This window comes from Danio aesculapii, chromosome 1 (assembly GCF_903798145.1).
Source record: "Danio aesculapii chromosome 1, fDanAes4.1, whole genome shotgun sequence".
Classification (NCBI taxonomy): domain Eukaryota; kingdom Metazoa; phylum Chordata; class Actinopteri; order Cypriniformes; family Danionidae; genus Danio; species Danio aesculapii.
Genome location: NC_079435.1, coordinates 25,220,554 through 25,245,911, shown reverse-complemented (window position 1 = coordinate 25,245,911; position 25,358 = coordinate 25,220,554). Strand labels below are relative to the sequence as shown.

General features: G+C 39.4%; 1 protein-coding gene across 1 annotated transcript in view; it reads right to left on the bottom strand.

Moving 5' to 3' along the window:
- Positions 1-25,358, bottom strand: part of smad1 (SMAD family member 1) — a 40,012-nt gene that overhangs the window by 2,095 nt on the left and 12,559 nt on the right. The window contains exons 3-6 of the mRNA XM_056457834.1: positions 17,529-17,807; positions 14,984-15,100; positions 3,943-4,164; positions 1,870-2,126 (exon numbers count right to left, since the gene is read on the bottom strand). Of these exons, the coding sequence (XP_056313809.1) occupies positions 1,870-2,126; positions 3,943-4,164; positions 14,984-15,100; positions 17,529-17,807 (875 nt within the window). The remainder of the gene's footprint in view (positions 1-1,869; positions 2,127-3,942; positions 4,165-14,983; positions 15,101-17,528; positions 17,808-25,358) is intronic.

Genomic DNA, 25,358 nt, shown 5'->3' with positions numbered 1-25,358 from the left:
TTCAGCTAGAATAAAAGCAGTTTAAAAATTTTTTAAAACTCATTTTAAGGTCAAAATTATTAGCCCCTTTAAGCTATATATTTTTTGACTGTCTACAGAACAAACCAACATTACACAATAACTTGCCTAATTACCCTAACCTGCCTAGTTAACCCAATTAACCCAGTTAAGCCTTTAAATGTCACTTTAAGATAAAATAAATATTTATAAATGAGTTATTAAAACTATTATGTTTAGAAATGTGTTGAAAAAAATATCTGTTAAACGGAACATGGGGAAAAAAATAAACAGGGGGGCTAATAATTCTGACTTCAACAATATATATATATAATCATTATTAAGGTTGAAAATAGTTGTGGTGCTTAATTTTCAGTGAAACTGTGTTTGGAGTTAATTAATTCATTTTGTACAAAAGCAACAGCAAAGGCATTGTTACAAAAATAATATTACAAAAATATAAAACAAAAATAAGATAAACAATTAAGTAACATGTATATTCTTTTTTAGGAGGGCAAAACATACAACATATGGTAAACACATAAGTGAAAAACATATGACATAAACAGCAATAGAACCAACATTGAAATAACAGGGATGTGTATAAACAGCAATGGCAATCAGAATAATATTGGTAGTACTTCAATAGTATCATTTATGCTAAAGACTACTTAATTAACCTGTATATTCTGCTATGTTGTGTTCTGTTTTGGGTTTCTCTGTTTTTTTGGTGCTGTTTTTCCAAAATGAGATCTCTAGTTAGTTTACTGGATTATTACAGTATATTTAATTTCCATACCTGTCCTGTTTTAGACTGATTACTTTCCTCATGTTTTTAACCCCCAATTTGTCCTTAACTCCCTCTCCAATATTGTTGTGTACATTAAAGTTTAGTAAGGTACTGTGTTTTCTCCAGTGTATTGCTTATAAATTAAAACAATGAAACTGGTGACCAGAGTAATGACTGCTTAATATTTAACTTTGCCATCATGTACAAATAACTTGTAAACTACATGAGGGTGAATAAGTTATAGTATAGTTCAAGAATAAGTATAGTTCAGACTGCATGATTTTAGACTCGCTGACAGGTTTTGAGAAATCGTGGACAAATGCCTGAAATCACAGGCAAATCGGTGCTCATCCACGTGAATGACAATCCCACAGTGTGAACTCTCAAAGACATAATCTGAGAGAATCGCCGATGAGTCGCCAACACCCGTGAGATATTTGCCATGCTAAATATCTGGAGCTGATGGCGATGCAAATCACGATGTGTAAAATGTGTTCTGATTGAAAATAACAACAGCGATTACCTACAACCAATGAGAGGACGGTATCCACTAGTAGCATATGGGTATCTGCAGGCCAGCGGGAGGTTGGGGGAGAAGTTAAAAGCGCTAATTTTCAGTTTATTTGGACCCAATAAATTGGGAAAATTTTGTGTAAATTTGGCAGGAACATCCATGTCTGCTTGACGTGTCATCTGAGCAATACCACAACCAAGTTGAAAAAGAAATGGAGTTGAGGAGAAATTGCTAATTCCCTTCAAAGCCAGGTGAGAAAAATAAGTACATTTTCTACCCCACTTATTTCTCATTATGTAGTTAATAATAAAATATATCCTACATGCCCTCGCGTTGTTTCCTTGTCACTTGTTGCATGTGTTTGGTTGTGAGATGTAGTTTGCAGACCGAAACAAAGTTGTTGGCGATTGTAAAGTCATGCAATGTGAAACCCCCTGTCACCAATACATCTTGCAGTGTAAACACAGCAGCGATAGAAAGATTTTGAAAATCGTGCAGGCTGAACTCGGCATAAGGAATGACAGTTTCAATTTCCAGGTAAACCTTGTGTTTATCTTGTGCAGCTTACCTTTACAAAGCTCATGCGGATGGTGCACATCTTGGTGAGTTCATAGACAGCTTCAAAACCGTGATTGACTGACTGTGCCAAGAGCTCTGCAAACTCCTGGTTGTTGAAGATCTTGAGGCTGCAGCGACTGGGGATCTTGCATACGGTGGTGGGGTGGAAACCATGGTGGTAATTGCAGTTGCGGCTCTGGACAAAGATACTGCTGTCGCTCAAACATTCGGCATACACCTCTCCTCCCACATAGTACAAATGGACTCCTGCAGAATGTATGAAAAGTGATTGACAGTTTACATTATGACAAATATTACAGCTATTTCTAAAGCAGACCAGACACTGCAAAAAAATTGCTTTACTTGTTTACAGATTGTGTCTTGTTTCTAGTCCAAATATTAAAAAAAAAAAAATCTTAAATCAAGAAGCATTTTCTAAACAAAATAAAAATGATAATAATAATAATCAACAGAAATAATAAGTCAAAATTAAAATAAGTAAAATTTATTTAGCTTGTTTATCGGAAAACTCATGTAAGGATGTCCGAGATCAGGTAGTTCTCGAAAGTTCCTTCTGGTCATATAGAAAAAGAGGGAGATAGGTGGATGAGGGGAATTCTTCAAAAGCAAAGATAAGGGAAGTAAGGTGAAATGGGCTATTTATTGTAGGTTTGGATTAATCTCGGTACAGTTTATCGATGATTGCAGATGAGAGACCAGCCGCGATCAATCATATCACATGCTCCTCTAGAAATTAGTTTATAAAACTTCACATTGACTTACTGTCAAATTTTAATCATATATAAATGTGCAAGTCAATGCAGAATATTCAGTATATCCATAGCCAGCTCTCCCTATAAGCGAACTTAGAGCCCCGCCGCCACTAGGGGGCCCCACAACCCACTAGTGGTGCTAGCCGCTTCCTTGCTGAAATAATTTTTATTTGCATTTTACAAATTATCTTCATTGACAGTACTTTAGTACTTCAATATTTATAAATTCACAGAAAATTATATACCATTATATATACATTATATACCTGATTTATTTTGGCGAAACTAACGTTGTTCTTCAGGTGTTGAAAAACTGACAAGCACAAAATCATTTTAGCATCACTTTTAAGTGCTAATGATGATGTTAAAGACATAATCTAGTAGCACATTTATTGAAAATAGGCAATTACTGATTAGTAAACGTCATCTACTTATATGAAATATTTTATTTTTTCCTGGTTTTACAGATTCGTTTTTTAGTCTAAAACGCATTTTACTGAAATGCAATATTGAAGCGTGTTTCACAGACATATTTTGCACACTGGTAATATTTTTTCTTGAGACATGTTTATAAAAGTTATGTCCTAATTGAATTATTCATAGTTTAATATAAGCTCTGGACCCTGCATCTCAAATGTAAGGAACAGGGAAGGAGATATATTTTATATTATTTGCTTATTGATTTTATTTTTTATGAATCAATCTTTGCATTAATGGAATTGTTTTGTTGCTGTTGTTTTTTTTGTTGCTGTTGTTTTTTTTGTTGTTGTTGTTTTTTTAGTTTTTAATGAGTTCAGAATGTATATTTTATTACTAAGTAGTGCATTTTAACTTTTGACTAATTATTGCTCACTGTCTTTTATTGCAGGGTTTTACTTTTGGAATTTATTAAAACAAACAACAACAAAAAACTCAACCTAGAATCTTTTATAGAATCATCAATCTGTTTGCCAAATTAATCAAATATATTTTAAACACTCCAGAAGGATGCAAAGTAGGAATCACTGGTGCCTTTATTAAAGATAGTTTAATTCTTCACTTTTGAAGCTGCAAGTTGACAGAAACAGTGCTGTTTTAAAATGTCCTTCAGAGAGTTATTAAGTAGAATAAATCAGGCTTTACTTTTCTGTTTCATCAATTGTATTTAATAAGCAATAAAATCATTGTGGGCCGCTTTGCTATGGCAATACTCCACTATTTAGAGCAAGGTAGGGCCCCAAAATCACTCTGCTTAGGGCCCCCAAATGTACAGGGCCGGCCCTGAGTATATCCTACTGGACATAGAATACTTCTATATAGACAAAGCAAACCTTTTCCGATGTGACGCCGGGTGTTTTCGATGGTTGAGTTCCGGTTGACATTTGACAGCAGACCCAGGCAGAAGCGGTTGCGGTTGTTGGACGGGTCAGTAAAGCCGTCCACCAGTACACTGGTGGATGAGGCCAGAAAGGCTTCACCCACACGATTGTTCAGCTCATAGTACACAATGGAGCACCAGTGTTTGGGTTCCTGATAGGCCACAGGATGAACATCTGCACACAAAGTTGTGACCTCAATAAGCACAAGAGCACATTTGCTTGAAAAGTTAAATTGGTCATATATTATAATGTTATTTATTTACAGAAGAGCCTCAACTGCTCTGGTTTTCAGAAATGAAATTTGGTTCCCAAAAATAAAATTAGCCCATGATTTACCAACCATTAATGCATTCTAGGTGTATATGAGTTTATTTATGCATTTATGAGAGACTGCTTCCGGGCAGATGTTCACTACCGGTAAAAAGTTTGGAGTCAGTAAGATTTTTAATATAAGCTTTTCCTGCTCATCATGGCTGCATTTATTTCATCAAAAATACAGTACAAATTCTAAAATGTTATTGAAATGAAAATGTTATTGCACTATAAAATAACTGTTCAAAATAATTTATCCTAGTGAATTTATAGATGAATTTTCAGCTTCATAAGTCCAGTCTTCAGAGTCACATGATCCTTCAGAAATCAGTCTAATATTAATAACTATTATTATTACTATTATTATTATTAATGGTAATAGTAATAAAAGTAACAATGACTGGAGTAATAATTTCTTTTGAAACTACATACAATAAGAAAGCAGTTATTCAATATTTTAACAAATATTTAACAATTAAAAAAAATTCATTTAATAAATGGCGCCTTAATGAACAGAATAATTGTCTTTTTAAAAAAATATAAAAAAAACGACCCCAAACTTTTGACCGGTAGTGTATGTGTAGCAGATGCAATGTAAAATTGTGTTTTTCTGTGCTAAGCATACTTTCTATGTAAATGCAAATATGACAGCTAGCGGAAATTGCATACACCTTTTAAAAAAACTAAACTGGCAATAGTGTAAGAGTGTGTGAATTCGAGAGTGTATGGGTGTTTCCTAGTACTGGGTTGTGGCTGGAAAGGCATCCACTGTGTAAAACATGCTGGAATAGTTGGCGGTTCATTCCGCTGTGGCGACCCCTGATAAATAAGAGACTAAGCCGAAGGAAAATGAATGAATGAATGAATGAAATATGGACATTTTTCTTTAATAAAACACTTATAATGTTTTAATAAAAAACATTTACTACAGTGAGACCTAATATTCACTCCCTTGTGCCATGTGAGTACATACTTCATTGGACTTGTTTTGAACTGTTGCAATCATAGAGCTTAAAAGACCAAGGAGATTTTTTTAAGTAACTGAGATTGAATTATAATGAAAAAGAAAGTTAGTAAATCATGCTGTAATTATCATTTTTAAAGGGCACCTATGGTGAAAAATCTACTTTTCAAGCTGTTTGGACAGAAATGTGTGTAAGTATAGTGTATAAACTGTCATATTGGGGTGAAATAAACACACCCAGTCCTTTTTTTTCAAATGTAACAACATAAAAACGGTGGACCAATTGGAGCGGTTTTCAGATCGACCGCAACTTTAGGTAGGAGTGCGGTCCCCCCGCCCACCAATATTGATTGACGACTGTGCGCATTAACATGTCCCGTTACTCACATATTTAATCATATCAACAAGAGAGGACGAGCGCAAAGCCGGGAAAAAAAGGTGTGTTCAGTTCGCTAGGATCATCAATCATCATCAAATGTGATCAAGAGTGAGTTTTACAAGTTTAACATGTTTTCAAACAGAGCATGTATGTAATGAATTACAGCGATTCACTTCAGATTCACTTCATCAGCACAGCTGCGTATCAGAACAATTATAAAAGAAGAAGCTTCAATCCCAGTTTGTGGACGTTAAATCGGGTTTATTTTGTACATTAACATAACCAATATCCATACACCAGTGGAGATTACCAGTATCATGTCACATTTGCGTGCAAAACGAGTGCAAAGCTTAACGCGCTGTCTCTCTCTCTCTCTCTCTCTCTCTCTCTGTGTGTCTGCGTGTCTGAGCTATTTGTGTGTGGGTGTATGTGTTATGAAGCGGACAGGAGACAGAGGTAAGGAAACGTTAGGGTGTTTATTGAATAACAACAAGGAGCACATGAAGGATAGCCAGGAGGATCAGGAATGATGTTGGGGTCTTTTCCTCCGTGGCTGGGTAACAGGAATACACGAGGATGGACAGCACACACCAGATACAGCTGACAGAGGATGACACAGACTTGGAAGGACTGGAAGACAGGACGATTCGGGAGGACCAGGAAGACTAGGAGGAATACAAAGAGAACAGGTAAGTAAATCGTTTGTTTAGCTGAGGATGACTACGCTGAGTGGTCGCTCAGTTGTCCGCTTTCGTCGAGACGAGCCCGGACAATGAGCGACTGGAGTGCTGTGCTTTTATCTGGTGCTCGTGAATGTGATGCAGCTGTGTGCTCATTAGAAGTCAGGTGATGGTGATCTTCGTGAGTGGGGGTCGTGAGAGCCTGACCAATCCATGACAGTACCCCCCCTCCCCAGGGCCCGCTCCTGAGGGCCGACACCTCCGACGCCGTGGTGGTCTCCCTCTGCCTCTAGGCGCTGGGAACTCAGGGTGGCTCTCATGAAACTCCACCATGAGACTAGGATCGAGAATATCAGCTCTGGGAACCCATGTCCTTTCTTCGGGGCCGTACCCTTCCCAGTCCACCAGGTACTCCAACTGGCCACCACGACGTCGGGAACGCAAGATCTCCTTCACTGCGTAGACGGCTCCTTCTTCTAGGAGCAGTGGAGGAGGGGGTTCCTCTTCGTGGTCAGGCTCTGTGGAGGGAAGAACAGGATCGTGATAGGGTTTCAGGAGTGATACGTGGAATGTAGGGTGAATACGGTAGTGAGAGGGTAATTGTAGTTTGTAGGTGACGGGGTTAACCTGTTCCACGATGGTGAAGGGACCAACAAATCGGGGACTTAACTTGCGAGAGGGCAGTCGCATGCGTATGTCCCGGGTGGATAGCCACACCTTTTGTCCGGGTGTGTATCTGGGTTCTTCAGACCTTCTTCTATCGGCGGTTACCTTGCTTCGACGGACTGCCCTCTGCAGATGTTGATGAGCCTCGTCCCAGACTCTCTCGCTCTCCCGGAACCAGTGATCCACTGCGGGGACATCAGATGGTTCGCCATCCCAGGGAAAGAGCGGTGGTTGGAAGCCCAGGACGCACTGGAATGGCGTGAGTCCGGTGGAGGGTTGCCGCAGTGAATTTTGGGCATATTCTGCCCAGCCCAAATACTGGCTCCAGGAGCTCTGGTGACCACTGCAGAAGGTCCTCAGGAACCGTCCCACCTCCTGAATCTTCCTCTCTGTCTGCCCGTTGGTTTGGGGATGATATCCAGAAGAGAGGCTGACGGCCACACCTAGGAGCTTGAAGAAGGCTTTCCATAGACGTGAGATGAACTGTGGACCTCTGTCCGACACAATATCTTCTGGAATACCAAATGACCTGAAGACTTGATTAAAGATATTGTCGGCTGTTTCAAAGGCTGTGGGAAGACCTTTCAGAGGGATTAGTTTGACAAACTTTGAGAATCTATCTACTATGACTAGAATACAGGTATTACCTTCTGACGAAGGGAGATCAGTGATAAAGTCCACTCCTAGGTGTGACCAGGGACGGTTCGGAATCGGCAAGGGATGGAGCTTTCCAGCGGGTAGATGACGTGGGCTCTTGGATTGGGCACAGTCCTTACAGCCCTGAACATATTGCCTCACATCCCTTGCCATGTTTGGCCACCAGAATCGTTGGGATACTAGCGAGAGAGTATTGTTGATCCCTGGATGTCCAGTGCCTAGCGAGGTATGTAAGGAGTGGATCAGATCTACCCGGTGTTCAGGTGGTATGAACTGCCGATGAGGAGGGCATCCCGGCGGAGCAGGGGCTTCCGGAGTGGCAACGACTGGAGGAGCGTTCCAGGTGATCGGACAAATGGAGATGTGTTCGGGAAGAATCTTCGTTGGGAGTTCTTCATGATCGTGATGCTCGTGTAAACGAGAGAGAGCGTCTGCTCTTAGATTCTTGGGTCCTGGACGATAGGAAATGGAGAAATCAAAACGTGAGAAGAAAAGTGACCATCTGGCTTGACGTGGACATAGTCTCTTGGCCTCTTTGATATATTGGAGGTTTTTGTGATCTGTGATCACCTGGAACGGATGTTTGGCTCCCTCCAACCAGTGACGCCACTCCTCCAAGGCTAGCTTGATTGCTAGCAGCTCCCTGTCTCCTATGCTGTAATTCTGCTCCGCCGGGCTCAACTTCCGAGAGAAATAGGCACAGGGATGCAGTCGGGGCGGTGTATCATGATGTTGAGATAATACTGCCCCGACGCCGGTGGTGGATGCGTCCACTTCCACCACGAAAGGAAGATTTGGGTCAGGATGAGTCAGGAGTGGGGCCCTTGTGAACTCCTTCTTAAGAAGGCGGAAGGCTGCGGCTGCTTCTTTGGTCCACTCCAGTCCTTTGGGTTTACCCTTGAGGAGATTAGTGAGAGGTGATGTAATCCTGCTGTAGTCCTTGATAAACCGTCTATAAAAGTTAGCAAACCCAAGAAACCTCTGGAGCTCCTTAATGGAAGTGGGTTCTGACCAGGATAGAACAGCCTCAATTTTCTTCCCATCCATACGTATACCGGTTTGATCAATGATGTATCCCAAGAAATGAATCGACTTCTGGTGGAATGAGCATTTCTCCGCTTTGAGGTAGAGGTGATGTTCTCTCAATGTGTGTAGGACCTCCGCAACGTGTTGGCGATGTTCGGCCTCACTCCGGGAGTAAATGAGGATGTCATCTATGTACACTATTACAAAGTGGTGAAGAAACTCCCGGAGGACTTCATGAATGAAGTTTTGGAATACGGAGGGGGCGTTGACCAGACCGTAAGGCATGACCTCATATTCATAGTGGCCAGTAGGGGTCACGAATGCTGTCTTCCATTGGTCCCCCTCACGTATTCTTATCAGATTATACGCGCTGCGGAGGTCCAATTTAGTGAAGACTTTAGCTTCTCGGAGCTGTTCCAAAGCGGCTGGTACCAGAGGAAGGGGATATCGGTATTTTACTGTACCGTTATTTAGGACCCTGTAGTCGATGCATGGACGCAGCCCTCCGTCCTTCTTGGCCACAAAGAAGAAGCTTGAGGCGGCTGGTGATTTGAGTGACGTATGTACCCCTGACTCAGAGCCTCCCTTATGTAATCTTCCATTGCCTGATTCTCTGGAAGCGAGAGCGGGTAGATCCTACCTCTTGGCAACTGGGCATCTGGAACTAGGTCGATCGCGCAGTCCCATGGCCGATGCGGCGGTAGCTGGGAAGCTCTCTTGGGGCAGAAGACATCATGAAAGGAGCTGTACTCCTTAGGAATGTGGATAGACTGCTTCTCAGGAGGGCTCTCGACCGATGTTGCAAACAAAGAAATGGGGTTCCGACCTTGAAGAGGGAGATTTGGAAAACAGGTAGGTGTACATCCAGATCCCCATTTCTTTATCTCTCCTGTGCCCCAAGAGATGATGGGATCGTGCTTCACCAGCCACGGGCGCCCTAGAATGATGTCCATATTTGCACCCTCCAGAACCAGAAATTGAATCCTCTCTTGATGTAACAGCCCCACTTGAAGAAGGATGTCTTCGCATTGTCGATGGATACGGGTCGAAGATCGAGTGCACTGGGTTATCGGTTGTATCTGGTATATATGCGAGGACGCCTCAGTACGGAGGTGGAGTTGACGACAGAGGGATTGGGAGATGAAGTTCCCTGCTGACCCGGAGTCGATGAGGGCTGTGACAAGGAGAGAAATAGAGGCAGTAGTTATTTGTACGGTGGTGGTAAGTGGTTTACATTGTTCAATATTCGTACTGAATACACTCACTGAAGTCCGAATGGGACGAAGGGGACACTCCATACGGGTGTGTCCACTGACACCGCAGTATAGACACAGACCCCGGGTCAGCCTCCTCTGTCGTTCCGCTGATGTCAGTCTTCCAGACTCTATTATCATGGGTTCTGGTTCTGGAGAGGCTGTTGACTCAGGCGATTGGAGGAGTGCAGACGAGGGGGTGATGGTGTCCTGTTGATAGGAACGGAGACGATCGGAACATCGGAGAGAATGTTGGATGAATCTCTCCAGACCCATTGTATCATCTAATGTGGCCAGCTGGATTCGGAGAGTGGGTTCCAAGCCGAGCCGGTACGTGGTCAACAACGATCTCTCATTCCATCCACTTGCAGCTGCTAGAGTGCGAAACCGGAGAGCATATTCCTGTGTAGATAGAGTACCTTGCTTTAGATGATACAGCTGCTCTCCAGCGGCTACTTCCCCATCAGAACGTCCAAACACCTCTTTGAAATACTCCGTGAAGGTAGTGATGGAATTCATGACCGGCCCGGCTTGGTTCCAGATCGTCTCAGCCCATTTAAGTGCAGGTCCAGAGAGTAGTGATACGATGTAGGCGATCTTTGACTTATCTGTGGGATATAGAGAAGGTTGCATTTCGAATATGAGGGAACATTGTAACAGAAAACCATTGCACTCCCCCGCTCCGCCTGAGTAGGGCGCTGGTCGGGCCATGGGACTGGAAGGAAGGGCCGAAGAAGAAACTGTGGAGGCGGAAGTGCTCGGTGCTGGTGGTGCGTTGGAAAGTGGAGCTGGTGGCTGTAGAATCCGCTTCAACTGGTCCACCAGCTCTTGAAAGTGATCGAGGGTGCTCATGTTGTCGTCGTTATGGGTCCGGGCTTCTGTTATGAAGCGGACAGGAGACAGAGGTAAGGAAACGTTAGGGTGTTTATTGAATAACAACAAGGAGCACATGAAGGATAGCCAGGAGGATCAGGAATGATGTTGGGGTCTTTTCCTCCGTGGCTGGGTAACAGGAATACACGAGGATGGACAGCACACACCAGATACAGCTGACAGAGGATGACACAGACTTGGAAGGACTGGAAGACAGGACGATTCGGGAGGACCAGGAAGACTAGGAGGAATACAAAGAGAACAGGTAAGTAAATCGTTTGTTTAGCTGAGGATGACTACGCTGAGTGGTCGCTCAGTTGTCCGCTTTCGTCGAGACGAGCCCGGACAATGAGCGACTGGAGTGCTGTGCTTTTATCTGGTGCTCGTGAATGTGATGCAGCTGTGTGCTCATTAGAAGTCAGGTGATGGTGATCTTCGTGAGTGGGGGTCGTGAGAGCCTGACCAATCCATGACAGTATGTCTGCGCTACATTTGTGTGTGTGTGTGTGTGTGTGTGTGTGTGTGTGTCTGCGCTGTGTTTGTGTCCTTGCTGTGTGTGTGCGTGAACTTTGAAATGACATTGTGTGAGACTCATTGTTGCAAATCCACAAAAAAATGCATCAAATACTGATTGTTAAAGTTCTTACTGTAGTATTTCTCACACACGTTACATTAGATCTGCTCCCTGGGGCAGCCGAGGGCGGCGATTATTGACAGGCATGTGGGAACGGTGGGCAAGGAAGACTAGCCTTAAAGGGCCAGTACAAAAAAACAGCAAAAACTTTTTTCTAGCTATAAAATAGACACTTCAAACAGCTAAAATAAATAATCTGATGGGTGTTTTGAGCTGAAACTTTACAGACACATTCTGGGGACACAAAAGACTTATATTAAATATGAAAAAAGGGGTAACCTATGTGCCCTTTAAACAATTAGTCTTTTAAACAATTGTGTGGCCTACTATTTATGTGAAAATATTTGAACTTTTAAGTCTTTTATGAATAGAAAGTCCGCGATTCATCAATTTAATATATTCTTGCTGAACAAATGTTTTTTTTACTTAGTGACCCCAAAAAATTAAATAATAATGTAAAAATCTGTGTAATTTTATAAAAAATTTAAAGTCAGAAATGAAGACTGTCATTATTTATGCACATTCAAGGGCCCCTAATACTAATGAAGTCAATATAATATTTAATTAATATATGTGTATATATGAGGGGGTATCACAGTGGCACAGTGGGTAGCACAATCGCCTCACAGCAAGAAGGTCGCTGGTTTGAGCCTCATTTCTGTGTGGAGTTTGCATGTTCTCCCCATGTTGCCGTGGGTTTCCTCCGGGTCCTCCGGTTTCCCCCACAGTCCAAAGACATGTGCTACAGGTGAATTGAGTAAGCTAAATTGTCCATAGTATATGTGTGTGAATGCAAGAGTGTATGGATGTTTCTCAGTGATGGGTTGCAGCTGGAAGGGCATTCGCTGCGTAAAACATATGCTGGATAAGTTGGCGGTTCATTCCACTGTGGCGACCCCAGATTAATAAAGAGACTAAGCTGAAAATAAAATAAATGAATGAACGTATATATAAATAAACATAATTAAAGTTTGACAGAAAAAAAGAAACTAGTTTGGAACATTTTTGGGTGAACTCTCACTTTGAAGACAAGTTTGTAATTTCACAGATTGTGTTTTTTTACTTGCTTTGCACTTTTGACAACCACAAAAAAAGTCTTGTTTTGTTTTGGAGCATATGAATGGCTCTCCAGCGCGGTATTATGTCTTTGAAAGTGATTTAGCAATATGATTAACAGAATTAGACTCGCATCTCATCTCTTACAGCAGAGGGCATATCGATTTTACTAGGGTATTTCTATGAGGTCACTGTTGCTAGGCTATTAATGGTAACACTTCAGTAACAGGCTGCAGTGATTGGCTATAACCCTGCACTATTCAAGGGCCAACAAAATACAACTAAATCAGCAAAATACTAGTGAGATCACTGTCCGTATCAAATCCCACTATAGTGCAATACTGCATAGTGTTTGAGGGTCACTAAAATAAATCAAACGTCCTCCTTCCACAGCTCATCAACTATGTTAATCCCAAAGCGAGTAAAATGTGTTTATCTACAGCATTTTTTTTAAGTCAACTTCCTCTGATCTGTGACACTGGGCCACAGGTGTGTTTTGTCTACTTTTTTTCATTAGCCTGTCACAATGGAAGTTGACAGCAGTTCACAGGATGCAGCTTGAGTGTGCATCCCAAAACTGTACCGCAACTTCCACAAATATTTCAACAGTTCTTCTTCACTATGCACACCCCCACGCCTCCTGTGGGATGCTGGGATACACTATATGTAGACTGGGATCCATACAATTTAGATGGTTTTTTAAAACATGCAAAAGAAGTTAAAATAATTAAGTTAAAAATGGTAATTCGATATCCCATTAACAGTTTCCAATATAATTGTGTGAAATAGAAGAGTTTATTTACAGTAAACTGTGCAAACCTGTTAGCAAGCTACATTTCACATTTATTGGATAACTTATAATTGGATAATTTGGATAATTTATTTTTGCTCGTAATAATGTACACTACCTGACAAAAGTCTTGTTGTCAATCCCAGTTGTAAAAGCAACAAATAATAACTTGACTTCTAGCTGATCATTTGGAAAAGTGGCAGAAGGTAGTTTTTTCAGATGAATGATCTGTTGAACTGCATCCCAATCAAATTATGATTAATCATAATCATATATAAATACTGCAGAAGACCTATTGAAACCCACTTGAACCCCAGATTCTCACAGATATCAGTCAAGTTTGGTGAAGGAAAAATCATGGTTTGGTGTACATTCAGTATGGGGGCGTCCGAGAGATCTGCGGAGTGGATGGCAACATCAACAGCCTGTGGTATCAAGACATTGGTGCTGCCCATTACATTACAAACCAGGATAGCAGGATAGCACTCCTACTCATGCTTCAGCCTCCACATCAAAGTTCCTGAAAGCAAAGAATGTCAAGGTGCTCCAGGATTGGCCAGCCCAGTCACCAGAAATGAACATTATTGAGCATGTCTGGGGTAAGATGAAGCAGGAGGCATTGAAGATGAATCCATAGAATCTTGATGAACTCTGGGAGTGCTGCAAGAACACTTTCTTTGGCATTCCAGATGACTTTATTAATAAGTTATTTGAGTTATTGCAGAGGTGTAGGGATGCAGTCGTCCAATATCATGGTTGTAATACACCGGATTAATTCTTTTTCCACTGCAGCATGACTTTATATTCTATACTGTACATTATTTCTGTTAAGTGAAAAAACTTTTGTCAAAACAAAGTCAGACTTGACTGTCCTAATTAAATAGTTAAAATTCAAGGCATGATCATATTTTATTTTGGTAAAATAAGCATAATCTAGAGGTCTTGGCCTTTCATACAAGCCACTTCTGGTACAAATGATCAGCTAAAAGTCCAATTATTATTTGTTGTTCCTAAAACTTGGAAACAAAACTAGGCAACAAGACTTTTGTCAGGTAGTGTATAGTACTGTGTAATTAACTGAATATGTCACTTTTTATTACAATTATAATTATTTATTTTTAGCAGTCAATTTTTCGGCAGGTCAATGTGATCAATGATTTGTTGCTGTGGTAAAAGAACAAATTACTTTTTTCTCTCTTCTCACTTATGACAATGCAATTTTGACAGGCTGAAAATTTTGGTCATCTGTGATTTACCTCTTCCAGGAAATCCAGTACTCTATGTGTGTGTATACTACAATGATTTGGTACCAATAAACTTGATGATTTTGTTTGAGAATAACATTGATCAGCAAGTATATGAACTCTCTTTTTCCAACTAAAACGCAGTTATTTAAAGAACCACATTATTTGCCAATTTCTAACTTGATTTTGCTCCTAACCATGCCACATACTGTACTGCAAGAACCCCCACACACATTTAAGGGACAAAAACTCAGACTGTCTGTGACGCTGTGCGCGCGTATGTTTGTGTGTGGACTTCCTGCACCTGCAGTGTGGGTCGGCAGCTGCTGATAGCTATAAAACGCCCATGTGAGACTGTAAGGAAGGAGCAATATCTGTGCTGGTGTGACTGAAGCTTAGTGGAGTGTCATAATGTAGTGTTATTTTAAGGTGTTTTTTTATCATTCAAATGAAGGGTACCTGTTCGGTTGCTGATCTCCAATGGCAGGTTTGGAACTAACAGGTTAGTGTCCATTGGCTGGGGACAGTCCTGCGTCATTGGCTCCTCTGGAGGCATATATGCAGGTGGAGGGGTTTCTTTTGAAGCAACACCCAAAAACACAAGCAACACAGATGAAGATGAATGACAACATGTATGTTATCCCCCAAAATCCATATAACACATTCATCTTGTATATACACACTTACAATGAACTCTTTTGTATTTCTACATTTGAAATATTGACTTATAGAGGGTTAAACATTAACTTAAGTGGACAAAAAGAGTCAGTCAGAAAAAAAAATACATGTCAAATGTACAGTCTTCCCCTTAAAAGCAGTGGAAGTTTTGCATAGCTTAATGCCAGAACAGTAAAATCAAACTAACATGAATTTGCAAAACTAATTAGCTAAATTCAGTGCAAGAGTGTGTAAATAAGATCGGTATGAGATTTAACCAAGCGGCAACCTCCCGCTCTCTCTCGGGAAGCCAATACGGAAGTAACTGAAACTGCAATTCATCAAAATTCCGCTAGTCCTGGCTCCATAATAGAGCAAGTTGCAATTGAGCCCACTGTTAGAATGGCCAATTTTACAACAGAAAAAAAGGTGTTTACAGCCTGGTACAAAGAACGATTTTGGTTCATATAGCTATTATTACCCTCCATGACAACTGTGAGGGGGGTGAATTTTTTTATAACTCATCCATTTCCTTTATTTTAGGTTATATTAAGTTTGCATAATTAAGGGCGTGGCCACTTGAGTGACAGCTAGGTCTCGCTGGTCGCCGTCACTTCACCTCAGCTGAATCCGGCAGATTAGCCACTGATCTCGGCATATTCATCGTATTTTTGTTCTGTTTTATGTGGCTTTACACAGTCAGCTGCCTTTTGGACTTATTTCTTACAATTATCAGATGATATGGGATGCTGTGTGCATTTAATTGTGCTCACAAACCATTCACGTGGCCTCGTTTCCCATGTGAGTAAAGTTATATACTTGTATACCATCTCTATAAATGTAATAGTTTTATTTAAGATCATTTATCATTAATATTTTTCTTTAGACCCATAAAGCACTCCAGAATGTGACAGATTGATTAGCTGTAGGCTCTAGAACAGTCATCTGAAGCGTTATCATACAGTGTTATGCCTGGAGTTCATCAATAGTCTTGCATTTACTAACACAGACTATATTTGAAGTGTTTGGAAGTAATTCGCGTTTCCCTCCTGTAGAAAAACGTCATAAGAGCAATGTTTAGTGGCTCAATGTATTACTACAGTGTTTTTAAAAGTCTAAACACTTTATTGATATAGTGTACAGCCAAGCACATGTGGTCAGAACACAAACGAGTCGCAGGTAATGAAGTATCAAGCGTTTCTCCCAAAGTAAAGTCTGTCTGCTAGGTCTAAGCAAAGTGCCAGCAGGCATTTGTAGCTCCGCCCACTCTCCGCCTCTTTGCCCTTATTTGGTATCCCGCCGTGGGTGCGATGACGCGCGAACAAAATGGCGACGGTTGGCCGCGCCTACTAGTAGCTTCTTTTGCAGTGTTCAGAAACCTATGAGTGACGTCACGGATGCTCCGTCCATATATTTTACAGTCTACGGATTTAACTAACATAAATTTCAACTAAAAACATACTGTAGGTGAACTCCTTACAGTAATAATGCTTTAATAATATTCATAAATATTTCTAGAGCACCATTAAAGGGGTGGTCCACTACGATATCATATTTTAAACTTTAGTTGATGTGTAATGTAGCTGTGTGAACATAAACAACATCTCTAAATGTACGACGCTCAAAGTTCAATGAAAAGGGTGACCATGGTTTTTACAGAGTTAGCTTAGCAAAGCCTACAATGAACGAATTTTGGAGACTACAAAAAAATACTTCGGGGCCAGTGAGATCACAAACGTACTTTTACCGCGCACACACACTGCGCAGCTAAGGGGCGTGGCCAGAGGCACTGTAATGTTACAGCAGTGAAAGCTGAAATGTCGTCTAAACGCTGCTATATCCACAGAGCTACTTCTGTTTCTGTATTTGGGCTTCCAAATGACATGACACAAAGACAGAAGTGCTTACAGTTCAATATTAATTATGTTTCAGAGAATTATAAAATACATAGCAAGCATGATTTGACAAAACACAGCTTCCAGAATCTTTCTCATTTCAGCGCTTGATTCGGTTAAAATCTCCTCAAAGAAGGAGCAGCTCCAACAAGCAGAAGCTGTAGCCTGTGAGTTTTTATTTGTTAAGCCGATCCGCGAATCACACCACATTGTGACAGATGACCAATCAGAGCCTCTTGAGGGCGGGCCTCTCAGAGGAACTAGGAAATATGACAGTCGTTTTCATGTTAGCTGAGTAGCTGTATCTAATCAAAGTGAGATTATGAAAAAATAACATGATTTCCTTTAAGTGAAACATAAGCACACGTTGCTTTGCATCTTATAAACACAACCAAGCCTTAAAAATACACTGTGGACCACCCCTTTAACATGCAGGTTAAGAGCTATCTCACCTGGCATCTGAAAAGGGCTGCCTGGATCTGAGCTGGATGGCGAATGTGGAAAGGTGGCAGTGCTGCCTGAGCCGCTGTTGGGCGAGCTGGGGTAACTGTTGGTTGGGGAGTTTGGGGTGAAAGGAAGGGCATTTGCTGGCTGCTGGGGGAAGGAGTCGGGAAAGGTGGCGTTCTGAGGCATGGGGGGTTCCGTCTGGTGGAGTGGGTTACGAAAGCGTGGCAGCATGGAGAGTTTAGCGTTGAACTCGCTGTTTCGTGGCACCAGCACGGGTGGCAGCACTGCAGAAAAACGGGAGAAATATGTCAACCATAAGAATCAGAACTGAATAGGTAATCCATTAAAGAGAATCCATTGAACTGAGATATGAATATAATCATACACACTCTTATTAATGAAAGAGGTTTTCACAGTAACTGAGTTTCCATCACACTGTGTTAATGCACATTTTTTGAAGTATAGCATGAGAAACAAGATATTCTGAACAAAAATGAGCAAAAAGTTTTTTATGCTTGGTTGAGATGGTTTTGAATTTGTGCAAAAAATGATGAACGTTAATAATGGGAGATGCAAATGCATTTGCTGAATAAATTACACCAATGTGACTGCAGTCGCCTCCTTTATGCTTGCCTTGGTTACTGTTGGTTACTAGATTACCAATACTACAGTCGACCCCTCCAACAACTTGATGGAAATGCACATTTCCCAATAATTCACACTTGGGATTTTGTCTTTTTGTGTAAACTTTGAAAAGATTTGCTACACTTCGGGATGGAAACATGGCTACTGACGCCTTAGAAGAACCCCAAATCCATTTCAGTGATCAGTTCAGAAAATAGATCTAAATTTCTACAGTGTTTTGCAAAAATGCCAGAAGGGTGAGAAATAACAGAATACTTGAGTTTGTTGTCCACAATTTTCAGTATTTTAGTAAAATATCAGTAACCTCCAGGATTTTGCGATTTTTTTTTTTTGCAGCCTAAAATGACTGATTTTGCTGCGGCTTTTCTTAAAATTTGCAGCAATATTTGCAGAATTATTTTGTGTTGATTTGCTGTAAAAAAATATAGCACAGACAAAAATCTTTATTATATATATTTTCATTACTCCTAGACTCCAGACATTGGGCTCTGTAACTTATTAAATAACACTTAATTTCTATATTTAATATGTAACCAAATTAAAATGTAATCTTTCTGCTCTGCTGCTTGACAAAAACTTTCGACAACTGTTACTGGCTGCTGTGTCTTTCATATAGTGTAAAGATTATTATGTGTTATTGAAACATCAAGCAGGATGCAGCAAAGAAATGTCACTTATAAATTAAAACTACTTTATTATTTTAAGCAACACCCTTACATTTAAAAGAGAAACATAAGAGCGATTATAAGCAAAAATACCCCTAGCTTAAACTGACCAGCTATGTTATCTTAAACTGACCAGCTATATGTTTTTTCTTTCCCTTATTTATTTATTTATTTTTTTGCCGCATGTACTCCTGTGCTTTTGGAAAACTAGTGTAATGGCGGCATGCCATCTTTACCAGACTTGGGCAAACTCCGCCTCTCTTTTCACTCCGCCCCAAAGCCCCAGCTGGCCCTCTTTGGCCCAAGATATGAAAAAAGGCCAGCTGTAGGCCCCGAGGAAGTCCCACTTTGGCCCGATCAGGCCCCGGAAGTGACAGTGGAAATGTGACTAGCCCTGGCACGTCCACTTTAGGTGCGATAGTAGAAACGCGGCTTTTGTATGTTCACTTATATTTAATGTGTGGTGTCTTCTTCCTCTGCTTACATGTCGAGTTGCAGACCAGCGTAATGGTATTGCCAACTAAGTTATCGATGTGTGTAAAATCATGGCTTAGCAAGGGTTGTTTGGATCCACATGACCTTTGTTTTGGGTGAATCCGTGTCTTGATGACATCATAAAAAGTGTCTAGTCCCCAAATTTGCAGAAATTCCAAATTTCAGAAAAAAATGCGAGATCCGCACAATTTTGCAGAGTGTGCATTATTTTGCGATAAATTCAGCAATCGCAAAATCCTGGAGGGACTGAAATATGCACACAAGCTCATCCAAGAATCATATTCACAGTTGTCGCACACACCTGTCCACGCCAAAATAGTAAAATGATAAAATGTGACAACTGGTGTTTTGATTTTTAACAGCAAACATATTTCCTTCCATGTTGCCCACGCCTTTTCATTTAGACTAGCTCATATTTGAAACAATCAAGACATTTCCACTCAGATTGGAAACTTGTATTTCAGTGATATAACAACAAGTGATCTTAAACAATGGATGTGGACAGCATGCTGCGGTTCTGAAGAGGAGGGGAAAGACAGGTGTCCAGTCATCCGCACCCCAGCACTACACAAGCGTGTGCAAGGCGGGCAACCATGCTTTCCTGCTATTGTCTGTGTGGGTGACAGGAGTTCCTGTAAAACTCTTCCTCTATACAGCCACATGTTTGCATGTTTCAGCCGCCACACACACACACACAAATGTGTACACAGGCCCCGAACAAAGCCCTCATTCTGCCCCCGCCTGGAATTTCCTGCTCTCATAATGTGCACACACACATACTGTGGACAGCTGTTTCTGTGTTGTCAGCTGACCCTCATCTTCTGCTTAGCCAACAAAAAGAGGGCTGTGCGTTTGAAGTTCATTCTTTCACAATAAGAAGAGGTAAAAAAAAAGAAGAATATAGTTTCCCATTAGGATACACACACACACACACACACAGCACAGAAGATTTTAGACTACACAGTTTTCAATTCATCCAAATTCTCTCAAGCAATATCAGGATCAAACAAATGAGAAAAGCACCTGGCAGAGGCCAGAGAGAGATATGGAAGGGGAAGGACAGAAAAAAAGAAAGAGACCATCTGCAGGAATCTCCATGGGAAAAGAAAACCCAGAAACATGCGTGGAAAAAGGTGCATATGGGAAAAATATTTCCACACACTATTCACTGACAAAATGATTTTAATCACTTGTTATTCTAAAGACATTTAAAAAAAAAAAAGTTAGATAAAATTGAAATCTGTTTTTAAATGAATGTGTATATGCTTAGTAAAGACAACATGCATCTTATCGGCAAGCCACATCAGCATAATTTTCCACATTAGGAAATGACGATGTTTACATTTGAAGGTATTATTAGCCTGATTTATCAGCCATTCAGATAATACAGTGCAACTGTTAAAGTCTGTGTGTTCAACCCAATGGATAATAACAATCTGTTTGTTATCTGAGCATGCTGAACTGAACAGGCTGCCAATGTTTAGGGAAAATATATGGTACTACTACAGCAATACTTGTGGCCTAAACTTCCCATTGTCATGGAATTCTATTGATTGACATATATTTACTGTGTGCCTATATTAGTAGTGCATTAAAATGGTCATGAAAGGCATTCTTCATAATCTTCTCTGAGGTTCTCTTATAATATAGCAAGAACTCAAGATCAAATAAAATCACAATTTAGAATTGTCTACGTTCTGTTTTTGACCCTCACTTTGGACCATACAATTTTGATAGATGTTCTAGAAGATTTTGAAGTAAACTGGGTAATAGATTTGCATGCTAAAATAAAAGTTGGATGCTTCTGCAATGTAAAATATGGGTTATTTTGGTTGAATAGTACATTGCAAACAAAAAAAGTGACCAAATAGTGATTTTGATCGTGATAAACAGTGTTGGATAAAGCTACTCTTAAAAATATGTGACAATCTTGAGTCACTTTAAAAAACAAAACTTAGTTAGCTAAGGTTTTCCTTCTCAAACACACATTTTAGATGCCATTCATCAAACTCAAGTTAATGAACTGATTCTTTCACTATATTAGACATGTCAGGATACTGAATTTCGGTACTGAAATAAAAAAAGTCCATTCCCCGTTAACATTTAAGGTACTGTTGATGTAGTTCTTAAACAGTACTGATTTGCCATTGTGACTCTGATTGGCCGTGAAGGTCATCAGTTCACTGCACTTTACCGATGTCACAGAGCAAAAACACATCCGAGCGATCCGCTGATGAATCGACTGATCTTCACGTCTTTAAACGCTGAAATGTCCGTGTATCTGTGTTTGCACTCGGTGAAGAGCAGTGAACTGATGACCTTCACGGCCAATCACAGTCATTTCTGTTGAGCACTGGTGAATACTATGACAAATCAGCGCTGTTTAATGAGTGTGCTCAGCGGCGCTTAAATGTTAGCTGGAAATGGATGTTTTTAAAACTTCAGTACCGGGACAACACTATTACAGACAACACGAGGGTGTGCTACAGAGGACTGCATGGTTTTATTGCTCACTGGGTTACATAGGCTGGAGCTGGGAAGAGTCCAGACGGTGTTTACCTGCTGCCATAAACTGAAGCCTAGGAGGACACTTGGCCATATTACTCTGAAAGAGATTGTAATGTTGTTTGATGCCTAATATGCTTTTAATTGTTTAAATTAAACTGAACTGACTGATATTAAAGTGATGTTTACACCATATCTGCATTTTGAAATCGTGGCAACAGCTGGGGGTTTGTAGTACACAGCATGATCTTATACTTCCAGGTTTCTTCCCACCACAGCCTCGCTTTCGTGTTTTAACATGGCGGCCATACACTATGGCCAATTTAGTTTATTCAATTCACCTATATCGCATGTCTTTGGACTGCGGAGGAAACCCATGCAAACACAGGGAGAACATGCAAACTCCACATCGAAATGACAACTGGCCCAGCCCGGACTCAAACCAGCGGTCTTCTTGCTGTGAGCAAAAGTGCTAACCACTGAGCTACTGTGACGCCATTGTTAATTCAATGTTGCAATATTATTGTCAATGCAATACAGTCAGCACAGCATCTTTTTTATTTTCCAATTTAAACTGTTGTGTTTAAAAAAGAGCCAGCAGTAAAATGTGTGATGCAAGAGACAACAGAAAACAGAAGAAAACAGAAGCCATTATAGTCAGTAATTCTGCCTACGCTGGATGCAGTGTGGTGAGACATGACAAATGCAGACTGTAGACTCATGCCCTGATCTATTTCTGACCTACTCTAAGCACTTGTGCTACTTTTGAGTTGTAGGAGAAAATGAATGTGTGATGCAACACAACAAGGGTCAGACATGTAGACATGGTGTCAGAATCACATGGAAGTCAAGTGAAACACTGTATTTTTTAGGGGTAGAAATCACAGGTTAATTTACAATACAATATTATGCTCCCAATAATGATGTATCGTGATATCAGTGATTCTGCAATATATTTACAGTTGAAGTCATAATTATTAGCCCCCCTTTGAATTTTTTTTTGTCTTTTTTTTAATAATTTCCCAAATGATGTTTAACAGAGCAAGGAAATTTTCACAGTATGTCTGATAATATTTTTTCTTCTGGAGAAAGTCTTATTTGTTCTATTTCGGCTAGAATAAAAGCAGTTTTTAGTTTTTTAAAAACCATTTAAGGTCAAAATTATTAGCCTCTTTAAGCTATATTTCTTTTCGACTGTCTACAGAACAAACCATCGTTATACAATAACTTGCCTAATTACCTTAACCTTCCTAGTTAACCTAATTAACCCAGTTAAGCCTTTAAATGCCAATTTAAGCTGTATAGAAGTTTCTTGAAAAATATCTAGTAAATATTATTTACTGTCATCATGGCAAAGATAAAATAAATCAGTTATTAGAAATGAGTTATTAAAACTATTATGTTTTGAAATGTGTTGAAAAAAAATAAACAGGGTGGCTAATAATTCAGGGGGCTAATAATTCTGACTTCAACTGTATATATCACAAGAAAAACGTTCATGATATATCACAATATTTGTAAATGAAAATGGGAAAAAAACGCATTAAAAAATTATAATATTTATTTCTTTTATTAACAGCACATACGTTTTATAGAATTGTATGTACAATGACAATGTACAGTTATGACACAAGCTGGAAAATGCTGATGTGAAGAGCGAAGCTTGTGACTAAAAATTGCTTGACTCTAAATTAATCATAAAAGCACTATTTATTCATGTCACTGCACAATAGCCTGTTATTCCCAGATGCATCACTATCATTTCATTAAGTAATCTTGTGTTTTTCTATGTCTTATATTATTTACCTGCTACATCATCTAAAGGAGTAATGTAGAAATAGGGATTGATCTTTTTCTGTGGATGTGGTCTTTCATCACACTCAAGTGATATTGATACTGACACAAAATTCAAAATGAGATGTTTCAGCTCCTTGGATTACCAAAAAGAGTTTACCAAAAAAAGTCTTTCAGACAATTAGAGTTGTGTTGTTTATAATGCAGTTAGGGCTGAGCGATATAACAGAAAAAGCTCTTATCACAAAATAAGTCTTATATCCTGATGGAAGGATATATATCATGGTATAGTAGCATTTCTGTAAATTTCGTATATTTCATATTATATTCAGTTTATATTGACCATGTATATAAAGTATAAATTTATTTATGTTTATCACTTTATTTAGAACTTCAGGGGAAAATGTTTGATAAAAAATCTAGAAATAAAAAAATAAATATGAATAAAATATAAAACACATTTCAACTAATGATTACAGGTCCAACATAAGATGTAAAAAAACTTTCAAGATTGCAACTTTCTCAAGATGCTGTTATTCATGTTTCTGTCTCCATCCATGTAATAGCGTGTAATATTGCGCTTATATATATCAAAAAAAGTATTACCATACACAATGTATTTTACCGTAAACAATTTTGTGACAGCACAAAATAAATGATAGAGCATAATGGTAAATGATAGATTTTTTTTTTAAATATATTGTGATATTGCACAGCCCACAAGTACAACAGCTTCTCATATTTTCTTGTTTCTAGTCCAAATTTCTGAAAAAGAATAAATCAACAGGCATTTTCTAGACAATAAAACATATTGTCTTGTTTTCAGAAATAGTATGTCAAAATTATGTGATTGAAAAATAATCAGCCAATGGGGTAAGCAAAATAGTTTTGTTTTCATCAGAATAAAAACAAAAATCAGTCCAAGGCATTTGAAAAATGTGGAAAAAATATTAAAAAGCCTTTATTGACCTGGCTATTCCTTAAAACTGCACCTACGCATTTCGGCAAACACTTGCCTTCATCAGGGTAACAGTGATCAGGTGCGTCTGGAGTTTTTTTTACTATGGTCTCATGACTCTTAGAATATCTAAACAATACAAAAATAATATAATGAACACAAGGTAAACTCAACCATCATTATTCATTCAGCATCGAGAGAGAGAAAAAACGTAATAAAAATTCAATAAAAAATATTATGGACGTTATACAACATGTTGCTTAAATAATACAATGTGAATGTATATAGAATGAAACCACAAAAAATATGTGTGTGTGTGTGTATATATATATATATATATATATATATATATATATATATATATATATATATATATATATATATATATATAGGCAAATAAATCAGTATAGTGTACAAATAAATGCACACAAACATGCACGTACATATACACATGCAGTTGAAGTCAGAATTATTAATTAATTATTAGGCAGGTTAGGGTAACTAGCCAAGTTTTATAACATTGTATAACAATGGTTTGTTCTGTAGACTATCGAAAAAATGTATAGCTTGAAGGGGCTAATAATTTTGACCTTAAAATGGTTTTTAAAAAATTAAAAACTGCTTTTATTCTAGCTGAAATAAAACAAATAAGACTTTCTCCAGAAGAAAAAATATTATCAGACATACTGTGAAAATTTCCTTGCTCTGTTAAACATCATTTGGAAAATATTTAAAGAAGAAAAAACAAATCAAAGGGTTTTGTTTACCCCACT